The sequence below is a fragment of the Podarcis muralis genome, chromosome 3, assembly GCF_964188315.1.
Source record: "Podarcis muralis chromosome 3, rPodMur119.hap1.1, whole genome shotgun sequence".
NCBI classification, from domain to species: domain Eukaryota; kingdom Metazoa; phylum Chordata; class Lepidosauria; order Squamata; family Lacertidae; genus Podarcis; species Podarcis muralis.
Genome location: NC_135657.1, coordinates 43,755,063 through 43,780,946, shown reverse-complemented (window position 1 = coordinate 43,780,946; position 25,884 = coordinate 43,755,063). Strand labels below are relative to the sequence as shown.

Here is a 25,884-nt window from a genome sequence, read left to right as displayed (position 1 = left end):
TGAAGAAGTGTGCATGCACACGAAAGCTCATACCAAGAACTAACTTAGTTGGTCTTTAAGGTACTACTGGAAGGAATTTTTTTTGTTTTGAACAAAACCTTTATTACACTGGAGTTGCTACAATTCTAACACTGTTCCTCACATCCAGCATTCTGCTCAGCACTTGAGAGCTCTGCCTGGTTTCTGTGTTCATTGAAAATGAATGTGTACACAGTGCAGTTGGTCCTGCTGATATGAATGTGGATAACTGAATGCACCAGAGGTTCATTGTGCATCTAAGTGCCCAGAGATTTGTATGTGGCTGCAGTCCTACACACATACAGATTCCTTAAAAATTGATGGTGCACAGACATGTATAATTGCTTTTAGGATTGTAGCTTACAATTATTACACTTGGGTGTGTTTATGCCTGTTAGTCTCACGGCAGCATTACTATTGATAAAGCCATTTAGCAAACACCATTCAAGTAGATAAACTATGAAAAACACTAAACAAACCACCCAAATGCACAGCTGAAACACTGGCAACCTTGGCCTGGAACCATTGGCATAAGTGTGGGAAATTGCAGTCAAATGTAACTATGCGTGAGTGGGTTAAGACATAGAGCTGGATTATTAGATTCAGCTAGGTCACACACCTTCTTTGATTAGGAAGAAAGTGAAGCCATCTCTGTTCCCTCTCCCTTATGCCATGTAACTGACCAAGGAAGACATGCCTGAGCAAGCTCCAAGCTTAGAACACATGTTTGAAGCTCTCTTTCTGTATTTTGTACCAAAGAGTATTCTGCCTATGTTGCACTTGCTGCTGCTTGGATAAATACATAAATCTGACCCTTGGAACTTTTGTAAGTAAAGAATTTTAAAGTTACTTAACAGTGTGTGGTCATTGCAAGGGGAGTAAAAAGAGTGGAGTGCTGTTTGCAAGTGGACTAAATGTGATAAAAGGGTCCAACCACCTATATTACTAACGCTATACCGTTGCTTGACTTTTGTGAATTCAAACTCTGCTGCTGGGAGCTCTCTTCTGCTGGAAAGTGAGATTAGCCCTGCATTTTGAATCCAGGTGTGCGGCTGATTCTTTTGTTATTTACACCACACGTAGGTCATAATGATTCATATTTTTTTCCTACAATAAGAACATTGCGCATTTGGACTTGCTGGCACTAGCTGATACAGATTAATTTTGGTCCAACTTTTGTAGTGGGAATCTGCTCTGATAAATTGTGCTAAAATGATTACCATGGACTAGCATCTACATTGTAAGCTATGCATTTCAGTGCTAGAAGTGAACAGATGTATGTATAGATAGACAGAGATTTTAATATCTTGTCAGGATTGACACAATCTATGATTTCAAAATTAAACTGGATTCTTAGAATCAGAAATTCTATAGGTCAAATTGTGATATATTACAAACTGCTACTTATTAATGGCATCACTGATGGCATTGGATATTAGGAAATAAATCTGTTGTTTAAAGGGAAAAATATGCCTAGAACTTGCCAAAGTGATGCCTAGAACTTGAGGCTAAAAACATTTACCTGGAAGAAAATAAAACTGTAATCATTTGGACCCCCTCCCCCAGGTAACCTAAATGGTAAAAAGAGGACTTTTTAAATAGTGAAACATCTCACACTGGGGTCGCCGTTTTATGGGTGAATCCACAACGCTTCTTTGCTAACAGAATCTCCAGTAGCTGTAGGCAAAATCTGTTTAATGAAATTGATTTCAATCAGTATCCCATTACAAGCTTTTTCCAAAAGCTGCCATTTCAGATGTGCGTCAAAACTTCATGAGCACAGTCCATTTGCACTACGATTGCAACAACCTTCTACCAGCTACCTGTGTATGCAGACGAGGATGTACAAAGACAGCTTGACACTAGGAGAAATGGAGGTCTGTGCACGTTTCTCATATCTCTGTCCAGCAATCCATCATCCGCACCATGTGAATTATTCATGCTCCAAACATAAGCAATTTGCAATAGGCAGAGAGAGCAGAAGTAACAGGGAGAATGGAGACATGCTCAAATGTCTCATTTTCTCTGTTATGATCTGTTGCACTGCCAGGGTAGGCAGAGAGGGCAGGAAACAGGACTCTATCAAGACCTTTGGGAAGCCTCCATGCATGGGCTCTGTGCTTATGCTGGGTAATGCCCTATTTCATGAAAAACAAAGCAGGGGAACCAAAGGAATGCTGGTACATATTAGTTCTACAGAAACAAAGTTACATGTTTACTTTAGTCGAATGGTAATCATTACCCCCCAAATTGACAAATATGCTACTTTGAAGAAGAAAATTACATATACACTATTGCTGCCCAATGTAAAAAAATAAAACAAAACAAAAATATTTTTAACATACCTACTTACAGTGATGAAGCAAGAGAATCATAATAAAATATTTGTCAGGAATCAGAGTTAGTTGGTCTAGTGTCCCATTGACTGAACAGTTAAAGTTGATTCACTTGTGCCCTTTGCATCATGACTGGAGCAAAGCAAGAAAATAGATAAATTTCAATACATTTGGACTGGGCATAGTGGGATAAATCAGGTCAATAATGCTGAAACAAAAAAATTGCTTCAGGATGGTCACATAATGGAGATATATCATAAAAAGCTTGCTTATACCTGTATCTTTTCCTTCGGGTAAAATCTGTACTTTAATATCAACCAATCTAAGAATTTTGTTTAGTAATCAAACTTGCCTTGTTTATGCTAATCAGAAAAGAGAGGTAGGAATAATTCTAAAACCAAAGTATCAAAGCATGCTTTTAAATTTAAATGTGATACCTCCAAACCAACAATAAAGCAGAAATGACATTCAGTTTCAGCAGTAACAAATCTAATATTTGTAAATAATTCAGTATAGAGAATATAGTTTAAAGAACATTTTATATAAGTGTGCTTTTTCCTATAAATTTTCTTTTGCTTTGTTTAAAAAGTCTATTGTCTGTAAATATGAAAGGGGAGATCAGTATCAGTCCCATTCTATTTCTCCATTAGTTGCAGTGAACAGCAGAACAGGCTTCAATTCACATTGCTTTGGGCAGTCTTATTTGCTGCTGCTTTGTTATGTTTGAAGCTTAAACAGTTTGGAATTTTTGTGGTCGAACTTTTAGCATAATTTGAATACCAATCCCTTTCAAACACAGCTTTCAGTTGCTTGATGATGCTGGTCTTGTTTCCTGTGTCTGTTTGGTTGATGACAAGGCCAGCTCCAGCATTACGATTAAAATAGGTCCCAACCCAGTCAAAATTACCTGCAAATAAATGAAAGCACATACAAGGATATGGTAACATTGGGTGTAAGCTTTCTCTCTCTTAATCTCACCTTTCTCCATTGAAATGCTTTCCTTTATGCATGTCACTATGCTAAAAGTAGCTGGACCTTACTTTCCTACATGAGGTTTTCAATGACTCACAAGTAGGGTGAGAGGGTGGTGGATACTGTTATATATTTCTGATTTTTTGCATTTAACATTTACCAACAAGCCGAAATTTATCTAATTCTTAATTGTGCAATCAGTTGTTATTTTAGATTTGTACCGTATGTACAAACAACAGCCTGGAATCAGATCATTCAATTCTTTACTTACCAATATAAGCTGCTGTGTCAGTCACCACATATTTGTTGCGATTTAGTTTAGGAAGGGAAGAGTTCTTCTGTTCCTTAAAATAACAAGCACTTTCTTCTTCAAGGTCAAAGAATTTCTGTATTAAAGAATATCAAGATAGTGAAAGAGAATGTGTTGTTTGCACTGCAGAAGGAAAACTTAAAGATGATAACATACCGGTTTTGAAAAAGTGAAATTATAGAATAAAAAAAGATCATGAACTAACCTCAGTTTAAAAGGATTTTATGGGAAATGACACGTTTCCTATACCTTTGCTGATTGCATTCTGGAAGATTTCCAAAGAAACTAACAGGTTGCTTTCAAAAGCCTGGTGTCTAATTGCCTACATGTAATTAAGTAAGTAATGACCTATACGGAAGGGGGATTACCTGGGAAACACCTGAAGGCAGTGACAAAGGCAGAAAACTATCAGCATCAGCATTCTGCAGGTGTACAGCTGCAGGTAAACCCAGAATGTGTGCTGACTACTGACAAACAGAATACCCATACACCCTTCTGGCTTGCGATATCCCACTCCTAGCTCACTGCTCTTCTGGGTTGTACCAGGCATTCTGAATACAGATGTGAAAGAAGAAAAAATATAAATGGATAAATGGTTTAAAGACATTGGTAGGCTGCCACTTGCAAGATTTTTGTTCAGTCAATGTTCTTTATTCTCGGCACCCTTAAGCTATAGAGAAAATTGTTTTATGATGGCCACACACTGGCATTTAATACGCTGGAAAATGTACAACACTTGTCTCATTCTGCACCCAAAACTGTGGCTAGACTTAACTATCTGAGGGGAAAGTATCTTCATAAACTGTGGTTTGAAGACGGCTTGTTTCCCTCAGTCATAGTTAACCCTAATCATGGTTTGACTGGTTTCAGTCATAAGGTAAAGGTAAAGGTACCCCTGCCCGTACGGGCCAGTCTTGACAGACTCTAGGGTTGTGTGCCCATCTCACTCAAGAGGCCAGGGGCCAGCGCTGTCCGGAGACACTTCCGGGTCACGTGGCCAGCGTGACATCGCTGCTCTGGCGAGCCAGAGCCGCACATGGAAACGCCGTTTACCTTCCCGCTAGTTAAGCGGTCCCTATTTATCTACTTGCACCCGGAGGTGCTTTCGAACTGCTAGGTTGGCAGGCGCTGGGACCGAACAATGGGAGTGCACCCCGCTGCGGGGATTCGAACCGCCAACCTTTCGATCGGCAAGCCCTAGGCGCTGAGGCTTTTACCCACAGCGCCACCCGCGTCCCTTCAGTTTCAGTCATAAGTGCAGTTAATTAAAAACTGAATTGAAAGCTTCTAATTTCCTCCTTGTGGCTATGCTAGATGAGGAGAGTGGGAAAGCAACAAGTCCAAGGGGCATTCATATCAAGCAGCAGTATGTCTGAATGAAGCATTTGTGTATTACGCAGAAAGGAAGCAAGGTTCTGAGGAAGCTTCTCCCTTCATGTAATTAAGACAAAAGGTGTAAAAGATGCACAGAACATTTCTGGAGCCAAGAAATACTTGTGAACCCAATACTTTTCAGCGATATGCTGTTCTTCAGAGCAATTTATATTATCAGCATTAATGAAAAGAGCCACATATCGGAGCCACAGAGTATGGAATTGTCAATACGAAAATTAAGTGCAATCTAAGCAGAGAAGGTGCATTGAATGGGTGAGATTGCCCATTGTTAGACAGAGGTATTTGGCACTAGTCTGCTATTATTTTATGTTGACAGAAAAGAAGACACTGTGTTACACTTTAATAATCCGCTTCAAAATGTAATTCAGTTATTTGAAGTCAAACATGGAGTCCTCACTAGGCAGCTGAACAAATTTACTTGGAAATTGTTTTAGGTTTATAAGAGACAACATGAGGAATACTTACAACTTTTAACCTACAGCCAGAAACTTCGGTGCAAATTGCTTTAAGAGATGAAACAAAGTTAAATGTGAGTGGATTTGTGTCTTTTGATAAACTTATGAGGAGTCGTACTTTAATATTGCGTAAAATCAGAGCTTCTCTTATCTTTCCATCCAAATATGGCCAATACCTAGGGAAAGAGCATCCAATGTTATTTACATAATTTTTAGAGAAGGATTTGCTAACTCAAGGAAAACTAAAGAAAACAAGAACCTCACCCAGCTGTGTCTACTGTGGTGCAGCTGTTAGCAGAATACAGAGTTCTGCATTATATGACTGGCCAGAGGACTAGAACTCAAGAAGGATAATTCACCAGCTGCATCATATAGAACTGCCATTAGGAACTCTCTAGGTGGTGAGATACCAGGGACTGAAAGGGTTGGCAAGGAACTTTCCAACTGATAATTAGTATTTCATTTATTTATGAGAATCTCATAAAATAAATTGTCTAGGTGTCATACGAATAAAAACAGAATAAAAATGTATCAATAAAACCATAGTACAGAAAAACCACAATGAGCTTAAGAAACAACCAGTGTGAAAACTGAAATTGAAAACCAGCACAATAAAATAATCTATGTAGCCACCAAATATATAGATTAAAACTACTATACCATAGGAACTTAAAACCAGATCTTAAAAGACCTGAAAGAAAAGAAAAAAAGTCTTAACTTGGCACACAAAAAGATAGCAATGTGGGTGTTAGGTGGGCTTTGCTAGGGAGAGAACTCCGTAGCCGAGTGCCACCACTGAAAAAGCACTTATGACAACCTCCAAACTTCTGATTGAGAAGGCACAGGGAGAAGAGCTTCCAAGATGACCTCAGGGTATGGGTAGAGCAGAGTCACTAGTAAAATCCCTCTCCAATTTTTAGGGGATATATATATATAATTTTATTATTTATACCCCGCCCATCTGGCAGGGTTTCCCCAGCTACTCTGGGCGGCTTCCAGCAAAATATTAAAATATAATAAAACGTCAAACGCTGAAAATTTCCCAATACGGGGCTGCCATCAGAAGTCTTATAAAATATTTGTAGTCCTTTATCTCCTTAACATCTGCTGGGAGGGCATTCCATGGGGAGGGCACCACTGCCAATATATATATCTCCATAGCTATAAGAAGGTGCGTAAGCACTGAAATGGGGGGATAGAAGCTGGTACTTCATAGGGCTCCACAGTTTTTCATGGTGCCTGCCAGGGAGCAGGTAGCCCTTATGTAAGGACTACACACCCAACATGGAAAAATAAATCCTTCTTCCCCAGGCGGTCACTATTAATAGGCAGGTTGTGATGGGGAAATTATGGTACATGCAGTGCTAGGATTAAAAACTTTTAAACTGTTGGAAGCTTAAAATCTAGTTGTCCATTTTGAATGAGTAACATGTTAGGAAAAAACACTTGAGAATTAAGCTTGGGAAATAAACAGCATGTCAAATGGCATGTTACCTATTTTTCTCTGGCTGTGGAACATTTTTGCCAGTCTGGTGATCTAATCAAAAAGAAAACATTTCAAAGTCTTCTGTGGATAAATATTGGAGATGCTCAACTATCATCTTCTATTTATTTGTTTGTTTAATGTTAAGAGACCCATAGCTAATAAATGATTGTGCTCTTCTCAACTAGTATGCTATTTGAGCAATTTCTGTTCAGGAGCAGACATGATTTGTTACAATTACATTTATATCACTCCCTGCTCTAGATTTGATATTTGCTCTAGATTTTATATTTGCAAACTCATTGACATCCAAGAGAAGAACTGCCCCATGGAAATCTCTAAATAGCTGTCGATTTCAGAAGCAACAGTTTTTATCGCTTGGTACACTGTCAGATAAATGTAGATTTCCAGTATTCACCAACCTTGTTTGATTTGTGATGTTGATAATAGGCAGATAATCCATAACAGCTATGTACACAAATTGCTGTGCATTATCAACAACACTATAGATAGCATCAACATCCAAAACCCTGTCCTTAGGGCATAGGAGTTTGGGAGAATTCTGTGAAGATAAAGAGGCTGAAATTTATATCAGAAGTTGTACAAAGGATAGGATTTACTTTTTCATATTTCTTCAGTGTAGAATTAATACAAAAGCTATTACAGTTCCTCAATTTTTTTAAAAAAAGTTTAGCAGTTACATCCAAATTAATCTGAGGAAGTTACTGTCTGATGTGCCATAGGATTCCGCCCAACCTTTTCAAATATGAATACAACCCTTATCTCTGATACTGAAATGTAGGATCAAGTAGACCCAGGAAAAGACCTAACAGATTTTTTTGTATTCCTTACATTTTAAACAAACCCCCATAAAGAGCCAGCAAGTGTATCCTAATTTTTTTAAGTGCTAAAACAACATGTTACTTCCTGACATTCCTGCACAGAAGCTACTGCAACCAAACCACTGTCAAAAACCGTATTTTTTCAAATTAGGGCTAACCATCTATATCTGCAGGTACATGTTGAGCAAGATAATGATAGTTGTTGCTGTTGAAAGCCATTGTTCTATGAAACTTGAAAAATTTATTGTTGGCTTAATGCAACTGGCAAGCTAAGCCTTCAACACTTATGTTACATTTTCCCTTGTGTTACTTCTTTTTTTTTTTTTTTTAGGTTCTATCCATTTCCTTTCCTCCTTGTCTGCAAAAATTATACCCAGTCTGGCATGTGTGGTGTGTGCCATAGCTATATCACTGTTACACCCTGGCTGTCTGTGTGATAATAATGCAATAATAAATAATTCAAACAGTAAAGTCATTAATACTGAAAAGCAGTCAGCAGCTTCCACGACCTTACACAGAAAGTACATGTTCTTTTGTGTTTATCAGAGAGATGATTTTCTGTTGCTTAGCAACTATACCACAATGGTTGCTGAAGATAGAGCACCCAGACTTAAAATTGCAGGCACAAAGCATAAAAAGGAGAAAGAGGTAGTCAAGACATACAAGGTAAAATACTCTTGCTGGCATTCTTTACCACATGATAATGTATGCACACTGTTGGTGGGTTTTTTATCCAGAAATGTGTTCTCTGATGGCTATGAGCTGTCTTGTATATTAACAGCAAACTTCTTAGCCCCATGTTAGGTGAGAGATTCCTCAAACTCGGCCCTTTAGATGTTTTTGGGACTACAATTCCCATCATCCCTGACCACTGGTCCTGTTAGGTAGGGATGATGGGAGTTGTAGTCCCAAATCATCTGGAGGGCCGAGTTTGGGGATGCCTGGGCTAGAGGATCCTCGTGGCTCTTTCCAAGTCTATAGCTCTGTAATTCTACATGTGGATACAGTCGTACCTTGGAAGTCAAACGGAATCCATTCCAGAAGTCCGTTTGACTTCCAAAACATTTGAAAACCAAATTGTGGCTTCTGATTGACTGCAGGAAGTTCCTGCAGCCAATCGGAAGCTGCAGAAGCCCCGTTGGATGTTCAGCTTCCAAAAGAACGTTTGAAAACCGGAACAGTCACTTCCTGCTTTCGATCATTTGGGAGCCAAAACATTTGAGAACTAGGTTGTTTCTTCCAAGGTACAACTGTACTTATGCAGCCACAATAGCACCATCCTCACATGGGAGGGTGATACCAGCAGGCTTGAACTTGCAGAAATACATAACAACTCTTCAGGGGACAAGCCCTTTGTAGGTGGGTGGACTTAAAACCTGATGATGACTGAGCATTCTCAGTAGATGTAGACTGCTGACTGACTGGAGGGGGAACAAATAGAAAACTGGGTGGGGTGGGGATTGTATGTAGTATTCTAGAAAAGGTACTGCTGACAGGCTGGGACAGAAACACTTGAGACACCATATTTTTGCAGGTTCTACTTGCTTAAGAACTAATAAAAGAGAGGTTATAAGGGATCTGTAACGGAAGTTGCATGTGACATGTTTTTGTTCAGGTGGATAAGTCTCTTTTCTTGCTGATTTAAATCACTGAATGAAATTGCCTTCATTTAAATCAGGGCTGGTAAGCTTTTTCAAGCTGAGGGTCATTTTGACCCATGCTCAATCAGGTGCCACATGTTAAAGTGGGAATGGCAAAAGTGTAGAAGTAGGCAAGAACAATTTGGGAGGTCTTAGGAGGTTACAATATGCTTTTTGTACTTGCAAGAGTGGTCCAAAACTTTAAAAAAGGTTTTGCTTTTTTAAAAAACCCCTCAATTAGGTTTTCTTAAAAAAACTAAAAAAAATGTTTTTGAAATGGACAAATTTAAAAACCTTCTGTATAACAGTAGGTACCAATGGGATCAATAACCTAGAATAACTAAAAAATAAATTAAAATAATTTTCATTTTTTAAATGACAAATCTGGTGTACCACAAAAAATTGGCCACTGGGACACTATTGGAGCAGTCATTGATAGATAGATAAATAAATAAATAAATAGATTTAAATCAGTGTGGCTAACCTGTGGCCATGAGGTTTTTAATACTCTCTCCCCATGCCTGAATCATTGGGTTGTAGTCTTCTTTGAAGCTATAAAAAATGTTAAATGGGTTCTGAAGAGAGCAGGAAGTGGTTAGTTTGTGTGTTACACATCACACATTTCATTCTTCTTAAGCACATTTTAGCAAGGCAGCTGTAGATTGGAATTGTGGACAGCTTCTAAATAATAAAAATATAGACTGTGTCAGAGATCAGTGGCAGCCAAGTTCTAAGGCGTTGATGGGAGCCAGTCAGATGTTATTTAAGAGGAAATGTGAAGATATTAATTCAACCTGAACTTACATAGGGCTTTAACACCTCAACCTGTCTAAAAAGAATATAATAAACAAAGAGCACAAGCACACAAAACCAAAGCAAACCAACACAAATGCGACTCACCGAAACAAAGACTTCTGATTTGGTTTCATTCAACTCAAGGGCCAGTTTATTTTCAGTGCCATATACTGCATACAGTCTCTTAGACCAAAGAGGTGGGATTTTGCTCTTGGATTTTAGTGAGCTGTACAAGGCAAATATCTTTTGTAAATCTAACACCAGGCAGCTGCAGTTGTATACAATGACTCCAAGCTCTTTCATCTGTGAAGGAGAAGTGCATATAATTGAGAGCACATTGCCCAGCAAAAATACCTCAACTGGTCAACATAATTTGGTCAGAAGTTCATTACTCTGAGTAGTCTCAAGTGTGATTGCCCCGAAATAAATGCATTATTAGGCCAGCACCTTACTGTAAAGAAGTTTCAAATATATTGTTAATATTGTAAATATTCTTCTGAATGGCTAACACATTGATAATCTGTTGATAACAACAACAACAACAACAACAACAACAACAACAACAATAATAATAATTTATTATTTGTACCCCGCCCATCTGGCTGGGTTTCCCCAGCCACTCTGGGCGGCTTCCATAGAAACCAAAAATACACTAAAATATCACACATTACAAACTTCCCTGAACAGGGCTGCCTTCAGATGTCTTTGAATGTCAGGTAGTTGTTTATCGCTTTGACATCTGCTGGAAGGGCGTTCCACAGGGTGGGCGCCACTACCGAGAAGGCCCTCTGCCTGGTTCCCTGTAGCTTTGCTTCTCGCAGTGAGGGAACCGCCAGAAGGCCCTCGGCGCTGGACCTCAGCGTCCGGGCAGAATGATGGGGGTGGAGACGCTCTTTCAGGTATACTGGGCCGAGGCCATTTAGGGCTTTAAAGGTCAACACCAGCACTTTGAATTGTGCTCGGAAACGTACTGGGAGCCAATGTAGGTCTTTCAAGACCGGTGTTATGTGGTCTCGGCGGCCGCCCCCAGTCACCAGTCTAGCTGCCGCATTCTGGATTAGTTGTAGTTTCCGAGTCACCTTCAAAGGTAGCCCCACGTAGAGCGCATTGCAGTAGTCCAAGCGGGAGATAACTAGAGCATGCACCACTCTGGCGAGACAGTCTGCGGGCAGGTAGGGTCTCAGCCTGCGTACCAGGTGGAGTTGGTAGACAGCTGCCCTGGATACAGAATTGACCTGCGCCTCCATGGACAGCTGTGAGTCCAAAATGACTCCCAGGCTGCGCACCTGGTCCTTCAGGGGCACAGTTACCCTAATCAGGACCAGGGAGTCCTCCACACCAGCCCGCCCCCTGTCCCCCAACTTCTGTCTTGTCAGGATTCAACTTCAATCCATTAGCCGCCATCCATCCTCCAACCGCCTCCAGGCACTTACACAGGACCTTCATCGCCTTCACTGGTTCTGATTTGAAAGAGAGGTAGAGCTGGGTATCATCTGCATATTGATGGACACCCAGTCCAAACCCCCTGATGATCTCTCCCAGCGGCTTCATATAGATGTTAAAAAGCATGGGGGAGAGGACGGAACCCTGAGGCACCCCACAAGTGAAAGCCCAGGTGTCTGAACACTCCTCCCCCACCACGACTTTCTGAACACGGCCCAGGAGGAAGGAGCGAAACCACTGTATAACAGTGCCCCCAGCTCCCAGCCCCTCTAGACGGTCCAGAAGGATGTTATGGTCGATTGTATCAAAGGCCGCTGAGAGATCCAGCAGAACTAGGAAACAACTCTCATAATGTGATAATGTGGGAGTCCTGGTTTAACAAAGTAAATCTTGGGACACAACACAAGTATTTGATTTTTTTGAAAGTTAAATTTATATCCAGCGGAACATGGTGGAAGAAAGAAAATTTTCTACACATCACTAATAATGATGATGATGATGTTGTTAATAATTGCATATTACTCATTGCCTAGTCCTTTATATCCTCAAAACTACTGCTCCTTATGAGAATCAACTTGGTTCAACTTGATATTCACAGCTGAATATCATGTACTAACATCAACTTCAATATCTACTTTCTATTTCCTGGGGAAAGTACTGTTTGCTTTTCTTAGCCTAAGCCTACTGCAAAAATCCTGTTCAATATAAATATGAATGCAAAATGTTTTTATTTTTCCTGCTACCTACTGTGATTGGAATAAAAAGCCCAAGGAAGTTGAATATATTAATATAAATATCAGCTAATGTTTCATCTGTGTACAGCTGCACAGTATATTACTTTAAGTAATAAATATGTATTATTCTCCCCTTGTAGCAGCTAGATTGCATTTTTAGTCATTTTCTTAGATTTACTGTAGCTTTATACTACTCTGTTTTATTGCTTTGGTTACATCCCACATATATTGCTATGCTGCATTTTCCACAACACTTTTTGCAAATACTTCCAAACAAGGGTTACCAGACGTCCCCAGTTCCCAGATTTGCTAATCTGTCCCTGGACAAATTCCGTCCCCGGAATGTCCCCAGATTTGCAAATCTGTCCCCAGGAAACGTGGCAGCGGCAGCCTCAGCAGCCCGGAGCCAGCCTGGTAGCGCAGTTGGCTCTGGCTGGCTTCAGGAGCTGCTCCTGAAGTCAGCCGGAGTCAACTGCACTACCAGGCTGGCCCCTCCTGGGCAATGGCCGCCCGCCCGTGACTCCCGAGCCTCCCTTGATCTGTCAAAACAAAGGGGGAAGGAGACTGGGGAAGGCTTGGGAATCACGGGAGGGCGGCACGCCGTTGCCCAGTTTAAAAAAAACCTGCGCATTTATGTTTCACAGGGTGCAAAAGAAGGGCTTTGCAGTTTTATACAATATGCATGTGTGCTTGGGCCTAGGGTCTTTTGCCTCACCATCCCCACTACTACTCAGCTTCAGAAAAAAAAAGTGTCCCAGGATTCATTGAAAAAAATCTGGTAACCATATTCCAAACACAAGAAACATCATGCACTTAGAGAGAGCCAGGGATTGTTAACGCATTGCTAACGGGCCATATACTCCCCCAAGGCTTTCGCAGTCTACCAAGAAGAAGAAGAAGAGTTTGGATTTGATATCCCGCTTTATCACTACCCTAAGGAGTCTCAAAGTGGCTAACATTCTCCTTTCCCTTCCTCCCCCACAACAAACACTCTGTGAGGTGAGTGGGGCTGAGAGACTTCAAAGAAGTGTGACGAGCCCAAGGTCACCCAGCAGCTGCATGTGGAGGAGCGGGGAATCGAACCCAATTCACCAGATTACCAGTCTACCGCTCTTAACCACTACACCACACTTAACCACTACACCACACTTAACCACTTAACCACTACACCACACCAAGGCTTTTTGTTGGTGGGGCAGAGTTTTGTCAAGTTTTTTCACTGACTGTTATGTTCTGCATTCCACCACTATGATGCTGATGTGTTCCTTGTTGGGGGGAGATGTCGCACGTTGCCCTCAAGTCCACTAAACATTGATGCAAGAAGTGGCACCACCATGACTTTTCTGCTTTTCAATCTTTAGGCATGAGCACATTCACAAAAAATTCTGTTCAAAAGAGGAGCGCATATCCCATTAGCAGTGGCTCCATTTCCAGTGCTTCATACTTCTGAGTCCACAAGACAATGACTGGAAGTAATTGTATCTCTTGTGGGACATCAAACAACTGAATATGAGAGATGAAAATACTGTAGCTACAAAAAGAGAGAGAAAGAGGTTGGAGGGAGGGATGCTGGGAACTGGGAGGAAGAAAGGAGGGGCTGTAATTCTATTGTAATTCTGTGAAAACCCTAATAAGCCATAGATAAAAAGAAAGGAAGGAGGGAAATGTGATGTCTTGTAGCTGAAATCAAAACGGAGAGAGAACATCATCTTAAAAATCACTTGAAATAATTTATTGGTAATAATTCTGTAGAAAATCTAGGGACAGCAGGTCCAGACTGTGGCCTAAGTCCTCCAGAAAGGTAGGCTTGCTTAGGGCCATTGAAACCAATGGGTTTAAGGATGTCTAGCTCATGTTGAACTTAGATCTGTACTTTTAAAAAATTGCATAGAACAAAAAATTAACATCTCCTATTTACAATAACAGGAAAAGCCACATCTGGTGGAATTTTTATTTTATGTAACTCATTTTATGCAAGCCAACTCTTCTATGCAAGCCTATCCAGACATGTGCTTTTTCTTTAGCTACTGTTTATTTTTATCATCTTTTGAATATTTTTACATACCTGTTTTTATAGATAATTTTAATGCTCTTATGTTTTTTTAAAAAACCGATCAGAGGTTTTCTTGCAATCATGCGGCACATGAATGCTGCCAATACAACTTGTAGTAGACAAGCCGATCTCTCATTTCATAATTCTAATTCTAATTTCAGAACTGGAAAGGAGCCATCCATCGTGAGAATGATATAATGCTTGCATTAATTAAAAATTTAAGCACTGTCTAATTATAGTTCTTTGAAATACTGTATGGAGGATTAATGGACACAATTATGAAAACATCACTTGCAACTTCACAGTCACCCTGGCATTAGGAGAAAAACATAGTTGTGCAGTCCACGTGTATATGATGGATAGGGTCTAGTCTACGGTTGGAATCCAAAAGCTCTAGGGTAGGGAGTGTCAACTGGGTAGAGGTGTCCCTCCATCCAGACCTGCTAGCCACCGCCTACAGAGTGAAACCTGTGTGACTCTTCTAGCACAGAGGTTTCCCTTCTGTCCATCAGGACATCCCAGGGAGGAACAGGTGTTCCCTAGGTCAGGTTGGGATCTTGGGTTGTGGGCAGTGCTGTGCCTAGTCCTAAAACTAGCAGATTACAATAACCATTCATAAATCTGTTGTCGTTATTTAGCATTCCAATGCAATGCCACATATTTTAAACTAGTATAATGAATAAACTAAACTGATCAAGCAGTATAGCAATGACCTGATTATAATTTCAAGGCACAGGATCTACACTGTTGTTCAAAGTCTTGTTATTATTGTTTTTATGTTATTATAGTACAGTATATATATATATATATAGTTTTGTTTTTTTACTGTAAACCATCCTGCGATCTTCAGATGAAGGGCTGCATAGAAATTAAATAATAAATAAAAAAATAAAGAAATTTGGTAGTTTGTCTTTCCAAAACCGGAAAACAGGCATTGATGTGTGAAATTATCATAGTCATAATGGATCAAATTCCAACATAACAGTATCCCAAGTGGAAATGTGAAAAAAATAGTTCCTTTCAATCCCAGTATTATTTGATGTACAGTAAAAGAACTTAATTCAGCTGACTGTCATTAATGTCCTATCTTAAAAGAGCCAGCTGGGCCTTTTCATAACTTCAAAAAAACTCATTAGCTTCAAAACAGTAAAAGACTGATATAGTGTTCTTTTCACCATATATATTTCCATAATGATAAGATGCAGCTCTCTTGAACAGAACAAATCCTGCCTTGGCTAACAAATCATATTGTAAACTCTGGCTTGGAAACATTATAGAGAGATGAATTGTTTTGTATATTTATAACTGGCCCTGCTCCATAAGCTCAAGAGGTTTTTACTTGGTGCCACTTGTACTCGGTCACATGTGAGACTTGATGCTAGAGATGGACTGCTTTAAAGTGATTATTTGTTGAAGGAAACTTTATTTGATAAGTTGAGTCAGAGCATATAATAAAGCTCGCACAAAGCAAAATCACAGAGTCCAACTCATTTCCCAAGTTTATAGCTCTGTACAATCTTACTCAGATGTCCAGGACCCTTGTCCTATAAGGTCAAATAGGAAGCCTCTATTTGTGGATGAACAACAGCCAGCATTCATACATCACCCAGGGGACTTGATCAAGAATCATCTCATCTCAGAAGTCTGGAGAATATCAGAAAGAATAGGAGAGACTCTTACTGTTTTTATTTTCTCCAAAGTGCAATGCAAATCAAAACTTGAGCAGGGATGGGTAAGGAATGTGAGCTATGGAGTATTCTTTTCACCAAATAGTCTGGGGCACTTGCCCCTGGTTGAATATATTTGTTGACCATGCTCTTACTACCCCCAGATCTCCTCCTGCAATGTCAGCTCCTCGCTTGCCATGACTTCTGATTCTGCTCTTCAGCCAGTCCATATGCCCAGACCACATGTGGGTTCCAGGACAGCCCCCACTGGGGAATCATGCTTTAGTCTGTGTCATGTTAAAACTGCTTTGCTGCCTAATTAGCAAATCAGTAAGCTGCATTAGCTCCTTCTTTGGTTTTGCTAGAATGCAATATACAGGCTAGTTAGAACGAAAGGATTCACTTCTGGTACATCTCCAGGGGAGACGCTAGAATGATAGATGATAGCTTCCCACTGCATGGGAAGAGACAGATTATTGGCACTCACCCAATGAGAGATACCATATTTAAGTCTAGAGTTTTCTTTAAAAATTGCCCACTGCTTACAATTTAAACTATTGCTTCTGACAGGAATTTCAAAAAAGGAACAGAATGAAAGACATTCAAATACAGAGATGATTTGATAAAATCTGTTATTTAGAACACTGCAGTATAGTGTGTGACAAATACAAAGTCAAAGAGCACTTTTCAGCATGTTACCACAACCAACAAACATTACTGAATGGGTTGTTTTTCACAAATGAATACATCTGAAAACAAATGCTGATCAATAAGAATGGTTCCTTGAGGGATTTTAAGATGCCGAAAATACAAGCTCAATTTCCAATTTTTTAAAATCACGTAGTAGGTCTTTTCTTTAAATCCATCGGATCCTTACTCCTGCATATTTTCTGTAAAACTAAAGACTGTGTAAGTTTAGCATGCAAAGCACAATTTTCAAGAATATCCTTAAGGAACAAAGACATTTGCATCAACACAATACAGATAAAGACTTGAAATGCGACCCCTAGACCACAGACCGTACTTAATTTACTGCCACAATGCAATATGTCATAATTAGAACAAATTGGGAACTAGTATCGTTTCCACTAATTACAATGTTTCTCAGTTTTAGCTGGGTAAAGAAGCAATAGCTCATAGGTTCTGCCATAAATAAGAACAATCTCCTAGAACACAGCTAAGCGCCAAACAGTTTAAAATAAATAACCAGTGCAGTGAAGAGGGGCTGAGCAGGACTGGGCCCATTAGCTAAAATGGTACCTCAGGTTAAGAACAGTTTCAGGTCTTCCAGAACGAATTAAGTTCTTAACCCGAGGTACCACTGTTCTAAAGTCTGTCCCTGCTGAGAGCCCCTCTGACTGAAGAGCAAGATAAAAAAATGCTCTAAATAAATAAATAAATTGAAAGTACCTGCCACAGTGACTTCCATTCTAAACTGGCACTTCCAATGTATACATGCTGCCTATCCACAATCCAGAATGATGTCTGCAGATGGCCATCATTGTAAGCTGTCATGTTTATAAAAATCACTTCAGCACCTGAGAAATACAAGAACTTAACAGTTAAAGTTGTGCATAAGGAAACAAACAAACAAACAAACAAAAGCTTACATTGTCAATCACTTCAGAGTTTCACAATGCCATCTTACGCATGGAGTTCAGTGAAAGTGGACTTAGGAAGGCATACTCAGAGACGCAGTCCAACCCTGTGCATGTTCACCATGTTCAGTGGGCCTTGTTCCATTACAGGAACTTTCTAGCTACATTTTACACTGTACGGTAAGGTAAGTATCTGGGAATCTTGTCAAAAGCAAAGAATTTTAATAGTCATCAGCTACAGCTCTTCAGAAGCATGAGCTGAAGTAATAAGAGTCCTTCCGGAAGGACAGTTGGCTAGAAAGAGACAGAACTCTCTGGTCATTAAGAACCACACACTTTCTTTCCAGTTCTTTTTTGTGCAGTGGTCCATGTCCAGTCAGGAAATTAGTTTTTAATCTCTCTAAATCCATTTTCTTGCATGACTTAGAAGGAGGAGACAGTTCCTCCTCTTGACAGGCACCACAAATTTTTCTGCTGATCCCTGGCCTGGATGGTATTAAGGACAGGGGTAGGCAACCTAAGGCCTGGGGGCTGGATGTGGCCCAATTGTCTTCTCAATCCAGCTCATGGACAGTCCAGGAATCAGCGTGTTTTTACATGAGTAGAATGTGTGCTTTTATTTAAAATGCATCTCTGGGTTATTTGTGGGGCAAAGGAATTTCTTCATTCCCCCCCCCAAAAAAATATAGTCCGGCCTACCACATGGTCTGAGGGACGGTGGACTGACCCATGGCTGAAAAAGGTTGCTGACCCCTGATAAAGGACATTTCTTATGCAGAACTGGTGGAACTAAACCCCCTCAAAGGCCATCTACTGACATTATTTACAGTGTCAATTGTAAATACATTAACTACAATAGCTACAATAACTAACATGCAAAGATTTCAATGTTTAATTAAGGAAAAGTGGGTTTGATTGAACTACGCTTCCTAGAAACCTTTAAAACAAGGTGATTAACTCAAAGCCTGTAGGCCACATCTGCACCCAAAGGCTTTTTGTAGCCTCTAAGACTATCCCAACTGCATTCTGTCTGTCCCTTACTATAATGCCATATTCATAAATGGTTCCTTGTGGCAACTCAATTAAAAATATAATAATATTAATTAATGAGTGCTCCTTTTGGTCTCCCTGCTGTGATACTGTGATTGTATACCAGCAGAATATTTTTGTGACTCCTCCAACCCCCTTCAAAATGTGTCATATATAAAACATTATTTAATTCAACAATGCATAATTCCCTTAGAAATATATTAAGAATTAATATCTGTTATCTGCCCCATAGGGAGTTGGACTAGATGACCCTCAGGATCTCTTCCAACACTACAATTCTATGATTCTGTGATCTACTTAATAATAAACTAAATGTGTAAGGCAGACAAAGCATCTCCCTGTTGGAACTAGCCTGCCAAGACTCTCCAACTTTTTTCCCCTCAGAGAAACAGGGAAAAGTAAGACATTGTCCCCATTGGAATCATTGAAATCCCTTGTGGATTGTTCTGCTCGTCCACCTGAAAGCAGTTACTCTCACAAGCCATCCCAGCCATATTAAGATCTTGCCACTCTGCATATTGTAAGATGATTTTCTACACACACAAATGACATGGCCTCCCACTTATAATTCTCTATTCTTAGGAATACTTGAGAATCAAACGGTCAAGAGTTTGAGACACCGTGTTATTCTTGCCTTGTGCTTAGTCAATATGGCTAGAAGAAATATTCGCAGTGCAGTTGAAGATAATTCAGTTGCAGATGCTTTATACTATGAGATCTCAATATGTTTACTTGGAGTAACACATTACGGATTTCATGGAACTTACTTTATAGTATGCGAATTTAGTATCATTGGGTCTTATTAGAGGTAGCAACTAATAAAGAAGTGCAGGGGTTTTAAAAAATATCTTTATAAGAAACAGAGTACCGTATTGGCCTGAATATAAGCTGCACCCGAATATAAGCCACACCTTTAAAATTGGAGGGGGGGGGGAGAAAAAAAGAAAAAATACCCAAATACAAGTTGCTCCATTCCTCGCTGCTCCTGGCTGCATACTGGGCAGGCGGGTAGGGGAGCCGCACTGTGTTGCTGGCGGCCTTTCCCCTTCATCGCTCTCTCCCTTCCTGGCCTTGGGGGAGATGGCAGGGGACTAAGCCTCACTTTAACTTTTCACGGTGGGAATTTGGGGAAAAAGTGAGGCTTATATTCAGGCCAATACGGTATATATATATAAAGTAGATTAATTGCTGACAGAAGAACCATTTCATATTGGATATTTTCCAGTGGCACAATGGTAAAGCAACTCATCTCCAGGCATTTTAAGCTTTCTTCTTAGCTTTATGCCAAATGTCTGGAGGTGTTCCAGAAGTTCCATTAGTACAAACCCTCTGCATTCAAATGTGGTTAAGTGTAAAATGGAGGGATGCACAAGTCAATAATACAAGGCTATGTATTTTACTGCACATCTGACTCAAACGTCTAAACTGAAAAATGGGCTGTTTTTGTGTTCTTCAGGAATGCAATATTTTAAAAAGAGAGATCCTGGCAAGAATGATTTCAGACTCAAGGGAAGTCCAGCAGGACATTCCCAACATGTGTCCTGCAAGGAGTGGAGCAATGGATCCACTGTTGCATCTAAAGCCATGCCAGCTTGCGCCAGCCCCCCAAGGAGGAAGAGCCTAGAAAAGCAGGGAGGGTTGCTATGCCAGCTTCAAGGCTCAAGGACTGAGCCACTGGCTCTCCACAACTCTCTCTTTGATGGTCTACTGCCAGTAGGAGAACTGGTAGTAGCAGCTCTCCACCACTGGAGGGAAATTTACTTGCCATTTTAACACCTGACCATTGAAAGGGTGTGGAGAGGTAGGACTGTTTCCAGTCTCTGCTACATAAGCATGTGAAACCCACAGAATATTTCAATATTTCTGATCCTTTCTTTAACTTTACCTTTTTTTAAAAAAAGGAATGTTTTAACTTATTATCCTCCTTTCCAACATATATACTCACCACTTTCAGCTTAACATTTAGTTTCATTTATTTTTCCATACCCTTGGGTCTCATTCTTTATGGTGGTTCCTCACCTTTTGCCAAATTTTAGCTCAAAAACTGTCTTTTTAAAGATTTTGCCAAAAATCTTTTTGTGTCTGGATTTTCACTTTTTGAAATATGGCAACCTTACCAATACCCTCCCTTAACGATTATTGATGTCTCTTCCTCAAAATATCAACAATTTTGCAAAAGAGGTGAAGGGGTTTCAGCCATGCATTTGCACAGCCACTATAATAGTGTAATGATACAATTTAACTTGCATATTATTTATTTTATTAAATTTTAAAAAATGCCATAATTCATAGCATTTGGAGAATTTATGTGAGTTAACATTACCTATTTATATTGCAAAGTTGCACTAAAAATCTACACTGGTCTATAAAAATGCTTTAAAAACGTAATATAGCTCTCAATGCAATTTTCCATTGACGATGGATGGTGTCACATTTTTATAACACATTTTTAACATTTTAACTGACTGGTGTAGATTAGTCCTAGGTGGTGGTAGTGAAAAATACTGCCACTTTTCCAAATCTCAGATTACATCATAATACTCAATTATTTTGTCTTTTGTTGGAATGCCACTGAAGCAACTACAGGTAACTCGTAACGTGTGTATTTAACTTGTGTACATTAAGCTATACACACTCGGCAAAAAACAAATGAAAAGGAGCCGGAAAGGGAGTGGGTGTCCAGGAAAAGAAGCCTTGGCAATTCCACCTTCCATTGAATCCAATGTGTTTTGACTATACATTACTTTGGCTTTAGGCACTATCCCGGAACATGACCCCAGCATAAGCTGAGCATTGCCTGTACAGTTATAAGGATGCTCTTGATGGCTTCTGTCAACTTTGCTTAACAGAAAATTATGCTCCAAGGAACTGACTACATTTGTTGCTCATGCATTTCAGACAGCAAAGCTATTAAGGATGTCAATCAAAACCTTAAATAGAACATCTATGAAAATCTGCCCACATTTTATTGCATATCTGTTTACAGAAAACAAAATCAAAGCTTTGAAAAATGTAACTAAAACTTGGCTCCCATACATACGACTGTCCCATTTCTTAATTTGGTACCAGAAAATCCTGCTTTACACTATCAACCTTCACAGTAATAGAATACGTTTTCTCAGCTTAGGAATACAGCTCCCAAAGGGGGAAAGTCCCTTTTATAGTGACTTCTTTGGTAAAAGAAACAATAAGAGACAAGCGTTTAAGTGCATTTCCAATTTGGAGAGACTTATGTTCCACTGTGGATCCCTGTGCCCTCTTTGTGAGACATTAAGATTTTGTTTTGGCCCCATTTCCCTAGAATAAAGACTGCAGAGATGCAGAAAAAAGTATTTCAAGGGTTGTAAGCATGAAAACCTGTTTATAAATACTTAATTAATTAATAGCTTTTATTTTCCACTTTTACAGTGCAACCCTACCCATGCTTACTCAGACGTGAGCCATACTGAATTCAATGTACAGTACTGCAGCCTTAGCCTTTGATATTGTTGCTGCCTACTTACACTGTAAACTTAGAGACTCTAATTTTATTTTTGTAAAGTGTCTTGCATATGTTTCACACCAGACGAACGCCAGATTGAAGCAAACACTCACACACAAACTACTGTTTTGAAGCATATGGGCAGTGTGAACTAAGAAGCAGCTCTAATCACAGAAGATTAACAACAAATTGAGCTGTTAAAACAGAATATAATCTAACTTTTCATACAAATACATTATTTGTCTGGAAGCACAGTATCAAATAATGCTAGAAAATATAATTTCTTTCAACGCAATCTAACATTCCTTAGGTAAGCAAAAACGGAACTATCAGCAAAATACAAAAAGAACAACAAGAATAAAACTGTGTGTTCTAACTGACCAGAAAAACCTGATCCTCTCTTTTACACAACAGCTTGACTTTTGAACAACAGTAGCTCAAGCTGGTGTTAAGGGCACATGTTCAGGTAAAAAAAAAAAAAAAGGAGTAAAAATGTAGTACTACTGCTAGTTGCAGTAGTAGTAGTAGTAGTAGTAGTAGTAGTAGTAGTGTGTGTTCATTCTCATTGTCCCTTTGTGGGTTTAGCCTACTGGGTGTTGAGTACCAGACAGTTCTCTCTCTGGTCTAACTCTCCAGCTTTGGAATTCACTTCCCAACCTAGAGACACAAATGGCAGAGACCTTGCAGGTTTTCCACCGCCAAGTAGAAACATTTCTTTTTCTCCCAGGCACTACTCTGGATTGCTGCTGCTGCACTGTTCTTATTAGTTGTTTTATTTAATTGCATTTTAAGCTGATTTTTACATATATATATAGTGTACAGTGACACACCATGAGGCTCCACTGTTCAGAAATATTCCACTTGACAGTTTGTGGGAAGTGGAGAAATCTGTACTGTGGTGCCTGATATGTTTAGTAAGATACTGCACACAAATGGCTGGCTTTCTCAGAGAGCTACCATGCTAATTAAATTTCAGGTGGCCTCCATGCTGCTTGTTGAGCATTTGAATGAGTCTTAATGTTGCCCTTTATTAACTGAGGCTGTTAGAAATGGAATCTAGTTCACTCTGCAAGATCTATGGGGGAGCCGGGACCAAAGTCTACCACAATCCATTGGGTCACAATGAATTCAGAAGTGTCAACATTCATATATGGAAGCTCCATGGGAACATAAGGATGATTTTCATTTTTTTTTTCATTTTTCCAAATTTGTTTTTCTTTGCCTCTTTAAAAAAACACCACCCTTTTATTTTATCTTTATCTAACTTTGCACATTCTTTTCTCATTCCAGGGTGACTTACCCTCATTCTCTTGACCATCTCATCACAGGTTCTGGGTTTCACACTTCCCTGCAAAGTGAATGAGAAAATGAGCCTGATTTTGATGCTGCTAGTGAATTACAGAAAAAATATATTTTAAAATTTCTAAGGTGGGAGTTTTCATTACATTTCACCTCCCACCTCCCAGATAGACCCAATGCATCTAACCCTGGGCTTCAGAATGATTTTATGTTAAAAGCTGTGAAACTGAGCCTACCTCTTTCTAGCTTTTGGCTCTCAGTGGAACTTTGGCAAGAATAAGGTTACGTTCCCATAGAGCGTCTAATGTATTGAATGTTGACACTATAATGGTTTAAAGCCTCACTGACCTGAATGCTTATTGCAGAGCATGTAAAATCACTACACATTGCAGAAGGACCTTTTCAATACATGCACTTTGACATAATCATCATGAGATAGAAGAAGTGAAGCACTCCAAAATCCACAGTTGGGCAACACAGTTATTAGGACAAACCACAATGTCTCAAAAAAGTGAGTAATTTTTACAAGTTCTCCAGAGCTGTGCATTAGGCTAGATAACATAAATCAAGGGTTAGAGGGATGACGGAGCGGGAGTACAAAAGTTAGGTTGGATGTTGAAATCTGGAGGTCTGTATACTCAGTCTGTAGATGGAGATTGCAAACTGAATTAGTCATTGAGAAGACTGCTTGCAGGTGTCAGAATTCTGGGATGAAGAATCAATGACTCATATTCATTAAACAAACAAACAAACAAACAAACAAACAAACAAACAAACATAAACCCCAATTGTTATCCAAATAAAAAAAGCTAAAAAGGTTACTAAAATAGAGCCATGCATTCCAAGCATATAACTGATTACAAGTAAGGGAAAGACCTGGGGAGGTGTATGGGGTATATGACCTTTCAACTTTCCCAAAACCTATTATTTCCAGGATTAGATTACAATTTCTACCATCCCTGACCTTGGGCCTATCTGGAGGATTCTGTGCTGGTTACCCCTATGATTCTGTGATTCTATATGCTTACAAAGAACCACCAGTCACCTTGATCATTAGTCTTTTGTGGGAGAAGTGAAAAGAGACAAGTATTGGATTAAAAACAACAACATTGCAATAGCACTGTAGCAAAAGTATTTTCCCACAGTCAACATAACCATGCAACCCTCCTGACTTAACAGAATTATCAAAATTATTGGAATTGGTCTCCCCTTCCTCAAACTTTTGCTCATGTCATATTAGTGATCAGCCAGTGGTTAATTCATGTCTCAGAAATTATGCAAGCAACAGTTTTAGTCTCTAGTGCATAACTCTAGGACATGGTTAATGCACACAGAAAGCAGCAGTGGGCCATTTTAAAATCAAATGCATGTTCTAACTGATGTGGTTCTTTCATTCGGCACATAGGCATTGAAAAATATAATGGCTGTGGTATAAGAAATTTATTTTTCTGTAAATTTGGTGAAAATCTGATTTTGCTGCCACACAGAGGCACATGAGTACGTAAAAAGAGCCCGGCTGGATCAGACCAAAAGCCTTTCTAGTCCTGCATCCTGTTTCCCACGGTGGCACACCAGGATTCTTATGTGAAACCCACAAAAAGGACATGAAGGCAATAGCTTTCTCTTGCATGTTGTTCCTAAGCAACTGGAATCCAGAGACATGCTACGTCTGATTTTGAAACATAAAAAGGCCCAGATGTTGTAGTCTCTCACCAGGGAGTTAGTTTCTCCATTCTCCTGAGGAAGGAGAGGGTTGAGGTGGTGGGGAGATTGGCATGATATAAACACACCACCAGGAGCACTGGATTGGCTCTGCCGTTGCACTAGCACTGTGCCAAGCTCCTCATTGACACTTGCCCTCTCCCTACCAGTGACCCGTCTGCCAAGGAGCTAATGGCTTTACCCCATGCAGCAAGCCACTTCTGATGTAAGCAAAGAAGGCAACAATGTCTGGTGCTATCTTGATATCAAGGAAACAGCTTAAAATTATCACCTGGGAAGTTTGGAATCATGTGATACTGACACCAGCATAGTACTAGCGGGCTTACATTGTATTTGCCTTATCATATAATGAGCAGGACACAAACTTGCTTTATCTCTTAAGGATAACAGAAAATAAATATCTGTTGCACTCCTATTCAGTAACCAATCTGTCTTGAAAAAAATGAGCCTGAAAGTCTCAACAGTGCTGTTATAGCAACATTTCTACTAAACGAAACAATTAAAACCAATTAAAATTCTTAACTGCCAGTTACAAGCCAACTAAAAATGTCAGTTAACTTGGCTCCATATGGCTCACATATTTGACTTTGG

At 39.6% G+C, this 25,884-nt stretch overlaps 1 protein-coding gene across 4 annotated transcripts in view; it reads right to left on the bottom strand.

Annotated features, from left to right (window-relative positions):
* PLD5 (phospholipase D family member 5) overlaps positions 1-25,884 on the bottom strand; it is a 95,330-nt gene that overhangs the window by 8,718 nt on the left and 60,728 nt on the right. For all 4 annotated transcript variants that reach the window (XM_077925744.1, XM_077925747.1, XM_077925745.1 and 1 more), the window contains exons 5-10: positions 17,554-17,681; positions 10,352-10,549; positions 7,392-7,531; positions 5,497-5,662; positions 3,598-3,712; positions 99-3,261 (exon numbers count right to left, since the gene is read on the bottom strand). In XM_077925744.1, coding sequence (XP_077781870.1) covers positions 3,029-3,261; positions 3,598-3,712; positions 5,497-5,662; positions 7,392-7,531; positions 10,352-10,549; positions 17,554-17,681 — 980 coding nt within the window. In that variant the 3' untranslated portion in view covers positions 99-3,028. The remainder of the gene's footprint in view (positions 1-98; positions 3,262-3,597; positions 3,713-5,496; positions 5,663-7,391; positions 7,532-10,351; positions 10,550-17,553; positions 17,682-25,884) is intronic.